Here is a 5603-nt window from a genome sequence, read left to right on the forward strand (position 1 = left end):
CCGATAGCTCAGTTTGGCCAGCTCTAGGAAGGGTTCTGGTCGTCCCACACGTCTTCCATTTAAGGATTATGGAGGCCACTGTGCTCTTAGGAACCTTAAGTGCAGCAGAAGTTTTTTTGTAACCTTGGCCAGATCTGTGCCTTGCCACAATTCTGTTTCTGAGCTCTTCAGGCAGTTCCTTTGACCTTATGATTCTCATTTGCTCTGACATGCACTGTGAGCGGTAATGTCTTATATAGACAGGTGTGTGGCTTTGCTAATCAAGTCCAATCAGTATAATCAAACACAGCTGGACTCGAATGAAGGTGTAGAACCATCTCAAGGATGCTCAGAAGAAATGGACAGCACCTGAGTTAAATATATGAGTGTCACAGCAAAGGGTCTGAATACTTAGGACCATGTGATATTTCAGTTTTTCTTTTTTAATAAATCTGCAAAAATGTCAACAATTCTGTGTTTTTCTGTCAATATGGGGTGCTGTGTGTACATTAATGAGGGAAAAAAATTAACTTAAATGATTTTAGCAAATAGCTGCAATATAACAAAGAGTGAAAAATTTAAGGGGGTCTGAATACTTTCCGTACCCACTGTAAATGTTTCTCCAAGCATAATTTTTCATAAAAATAATATGGTAGTCTGGCAATTCCATCTGGTAAAGTCATAAATACTCGGAGACATGCAATATTAACTTCTCCACTGTTGTTCAGATCCGTCGTAGTACAAGCAGAGTGTGACGGTTGGGGGGTACAACCGGTGCGGTCGCATCGGGCTCCGCGGCGAATGGACCGAGGGGGGCCCCGCTCCCAACCTTGCACCAGGCCGCGCATCAGCTAAGGATGGCCCTGTTGGTCAGTATTAATCCCGCCCCTCCTCCACTGTGATTGGTCAGCTGACTAAAAAGTGGCAGTGGCGTTTATCCAAAGTTGAACATTCTTCAACTCTATGTATCAAGAAAAAACTCCCGAGAGCTCAATGCTTAGCGTGATAAAGACACTCAGCGCTCAGCACGCTCCTGGTGTTTTAAAAAACACTGCACTCCCATTGAAAACAAATATAATATTAAAGATAATTAAAGATAATTGTCCTACTTTGTTTGGACAACTAGTACAACTAGTTCAAACAGTAGCACAAGCCCTAGTCTGGCACGTTTAAATGTACACTCACCCTCTCCTCCTCCTCCCTCAGGTCAGGCATGGTGCTGACACACAGTGTAACTGCCGTAATGGCCACAAAGACCACCGAGAGGCAGGCGAAAATCTTCCCAGGAATCCCGGAGTGAGGGTTCTCCACCATGTCTCTGAGGCTGTGCATGCAACCATCCAGACGACCCTCCTCTGGACACTCGACACCCGGCGCCTCCTCACAGGACTGGGGCGAGGTCAGCTCAGCCTCCTCCTCCTCCAGCCGGAGTCTCTCTCGCTGCTCCTCCTGCCGAAGACGGAGCTTTCTCAAGCAACACCACTCCAGACTGGCCTCCTCCACACCCCAATACAACAGTTCCTCCTGAAAGGAGAGCGCGCACATCTCCCGCAAAAGGCGAAGCTTCCCGGCTGCCAGGAATGTGACGATGGAGCGGAAGGCGCTGGGGCTTCGGTCAAAGAAGAACTCGTTGCAATGCGCGTCATAGTCATCACACAAGTCGAGGATTTCCTCGGCATTGCTGCAGCTACGTAACTTCCCCAAACGTGTCAGTGGGAACTCCTCAAGAGTGGACCATGGTATGCGATAACGGATGCCGCCCACGTTGATGATGGCAGTGCGATCAACTAAAGCACCCTCGTCCGCTCCAGCTCCTCGATTCCGGTGCACCTCGTCCTCCTGTGTGCCAGACTTGCACTGCAGTTGTGCACGTTTGTAAAACACACCCTTTTTGCTGCTGATTTCATGCGGGTTCTCCAAAGGGTTAAAGTGGAAGGAGGTAAACTGATGATCGGTGCTGCCTGCTAGGAAAGCCACCTCTTGGTACATCTCTGCTGTGCGTGGCTGTGCGGGCCGTACACTTCACAGATTCACAGTCTGCCAGGTCATGGTGGTCATCATGGCTGAGTTCTGAGAGATAAAAGAGGAAGATTTCAATGAAGACTTACTCTATAGTTCCCGCTCCAGGTTGCTAAGCCCAAGGGGCACAATGCAACAAAATTATCACAGAAAACAACAGATTAATTAGTCCAGATATATCCAAAACACACTGGAAATCCTCCACAACACAAACAAAATGGCTCCTCTTACACTGCACATACTAAAATGGTAAATTCACTGATTTTCAACCAGCTTTGTGTTATTAATGTCAGTAGCATATGTAAATGGACAATGTTAAGTTAATATTTAAGAGTTAATCATTTTTAAGTGTAATAACTTCATGATTGCAGATATATTTAAATACATGACATACATGTTTCAGTAGAAATTACATAAAGTATGCTTGTCTGTACACTAACAATATTTTAAAGACCAGTTATGAAATTACATATAAAGATGTCCTACTTGAGTGGGTAAAAAAGCAATCTAAAGTTCAGCTAATTCCATTTAATATACATTTAAACTTGAACATAGTTTCATTTAATTGCAATTAGCATTAAACTTAGTCTCTGAAAACATTACATTTAGTTCACACTTAAGTATATTCTTTCCGCAGTAAGTACTCTTTTTAATACTTTTATGGTGCTTTTGCTTCATTTTTGTCACCATTCATTGTAATTCGCATTGAAACTGAATTGAAAAAGTTGACTGCATCGAAGAAAAATACCATTACATTATACCTACTGTACATTATAACCTAAATGCAACTGAATTCCATCTCTTAAAAAACTACTCCAGTTTTCTCTGCTCTGCTAAAGATTTTGAGTGAAAATTAATGCACTTTTACATGGGTGAAGAATTTTGCCTTTCCAATCCATCATTCCATGAGCTCTGGATTGAAAATGACTGTATCGAGGGCAAAAACACTCATCGAGAAATACGTAATGAATGCATAAAAGTTGTCAAACATCAACACTAATGCTGCAAAATTCATACCAATATATTCACTGTCTCAGTCTCCTAATGCAACATCAGATTCTCCTGACATATCTGTATATGTTTTTTAATCAGTAGTGAAAATAGGTTCTCCCATGGCTTTGAAAGTCTTAATTGCTCACGAGTCACGAGATGCAGTAAATTCATGTCACAACACAAGTTGAATCCCAAAGCGGAGGAATTAATTATGATGTTTTCTTTTCTATTCATGGATAAGTTCCCAAATGAACCATGTTCTCTACACAATGGCAGAGTAAGGTCCAGTGCTCTCAAATGAGCATGGGTATAATTAGTGTGACTGCAACAGGAGATTTATGAAACAGACCTTCTCATGCCAGAAGATTCAGTAATTCTCGGTCTTACAAAGGCTAGTCAACCTTTAGTGAAATTAAAGCATAATTGATTCAAACAGCATATCTGAGCAAAATGGCATCTCTGATTTTTGTCTCTCTTGTTATGTATATTTAAGTATTTATATTCATATATATATTTATATTTATTCATCAGAAATGACGAATGAAAACTGGTGCTATCATGGTGGATGTTAATCAACTTCAAATAGCAGCAGACAGAATTTTAAATTCCAAATATTTCTATCCTAAATTGCCCTCCGATTTATATTATAAATGCAATCTCTTTTAGCATGACTTATGACGTAAGCAGCAATTATAGAAACTTTTGAGCATTATACATGATTCAGCTTCTGTCTCGTCTGAGCTTTAATTTTATTTCTTAACATGTTGCCTGAGCCCTGAGGCCTCTGACAATCCAAATGAATCACTGTCGAACTGAAACAGTGCAAAAGAAAGATGCCATGTGTTACCGCTCGATCCATGAGTCAATATATGACGCAGCATTTCCTGCATGAAGCTCATTCTGCCATCATATGAGCTCACACTGCACATAATGTGCCAGTTAACATAGGTGCCAAGGCGTTTTTAAAAATGCAAATGAGCCAGACTTTTCTCTTGTTCAAAGATGACACTAGGAAGCAACATCTAACAATAATAAATGATTTATACACAATACATTTGAGTAAAGCAGAGCAATGTGACAGATCTTTCCAAAATCAGGTGACTTTCATCACCTGTCAAGTGAATACAATGTTTTTCCGCTACCGTTCAAGGTTTTGGATGCAGGATTTTTCAGTGTTTTTGAAAGTAGTCTCTTATCTTCACCAAGGCTGCATTTATTTGATCAAACTTACAGTAAAAACAGTAATATTGTGAAATATTATTGCAATTTAAAATAACTTTTTTTCTATTTGAACATATTTTAAAATGTAATTTATTCCTGTGATCAAAGCTGAATCAGAAATCATTCTGATATGCTGATTTGCTGCTCAAGAAACATGATTATTATTATCAATGTTGTGCTGCTTAATATTTTTGTGGAAACTGTGATACATGAAGTTTCAAAAGAACAGCATGTTCATTTGTAAATTAAGTCCATACAAACTATATAACTTCACAGAAGTGGTGTTTTTTGCCCTGAAGGAAGTGCAGAGGCAGCTGCTTTATTAAAGCGAGGTCTGTGGATTTTGGGGGGTAACAGAGAGGTCAAAAACACAGAGAATGTCTGAAAGTGGCTTTTGGGGATCTGTCTGATCAGACAGTTATGTCTCTATAGACCAGTCTTTATCTCTCCAGACAGACTGGCATTGTATTATGTCTTCAAGTCATTCATAGATTATTGTATATATACTCCCAATCAAAAGTTTAGGATCAGTATATTTTACAGGAATAAAAGTAAGGATATGTACTGATCAAAATGACAGTAAAGACATTTAAATTGTTACAAAAGTGTTCTATTTCAAATAAATGATGTTCTTTTGAACTTTGTATTTATCATAGAATCCTGAAAAAAATGTTTCATGGTTTCCACAAAATTATTAAGCAGCACAACTGTTTCCAGAATTGGTAATAATCAGAAATGTTTCTTGAGCAGCAAATCAGTATATCAGAATGATTTCTGAAGGATCATGTGACACTGAAGACTGGAGTAATGATGCTGAAAATTCAACTTCGATCACAGGAATAAATGACATTTTGCAATATATTCAAGTAGAAAACGCATTTTAAATTGTAATACTATTTCACAATAATACAGTTTTTACCGTACTTTTGATCAAATAAATGCAGTATTGCTGAGCATAAGCGACTTCTTTCAAAAACAATAGAAAATCTCTTAGACCCTGATCCTTTTAACAGAAAAAATGCTGCCATAATTTTAACAGTAAAGGACTGTAAAAATAGTTCTTGTTATTGAAGTGAGAAATAACAAGTCATCTTATAATTTACAGTGAAAAATTGTAAATGTACAAATATGTTTCCCCTTAGTTTTTTCTTATCAGATCTGTACATTAGGGTTTATCTTATATTGTTAATGAAATATACCTATGGTTTTTTTTTTACTGTAAATTTACGCTCAGTCCATAAAACCTAAAAACCTTGCTATCGTTTTTTTTTCTTCAGTAATGTTCTGGCAACCACTATTTTTTACTGTTTGTTTTGTTTCAAAATATATTGACATTTTGTGCAAATTCAACATCTTATATATACAAAAATTAGTAATCCACAGTTCTGCCC

General features: G+C 38.4%; 1 protein-coding gene across 1 annotated transcript in view; it reads right to left on the bottom strand.

Moving 5' to 3' along the window:
• Positions 1 to 5603, bottom strand: part of LOC107550079 (potassium voltage-gated channel subfamily G member 2-like) — a 45353-nt gene that overhangs the window by 34404 nt on the left and 5346 nt on the right. Inside the window, exon 2 of the mRNA XM_016231305.1 lies at positions 1165 to 2049. Coding sequence (XP_016086791.1) covers positions 1165 to 1968 — 804 coding nt within the window. The 5' untranslated portion in view covers positions 1969 to 2049. The remainder of the gene's footprint in view (positions 1 to 1164; positions 2050 to 5603) is intronic.

This window comes from Sinocyclocheilus grahami, unplaced genomic scaffold, assembly GCF_001515645.1.
Source record: "Sinocyclocheilus grahami isolate Dianchi unplaced genomic scaffold, SAMN03320097.WGS_v1.1 scaffold387.1, whole genome shotgun sequence".
NCBI lineage: Eukaryota > Metazoa > Chordata > Actinopteri > Cypriniformes > Cyprinidae > Sinocyclocheilus > Sinocyclocheilus grahami.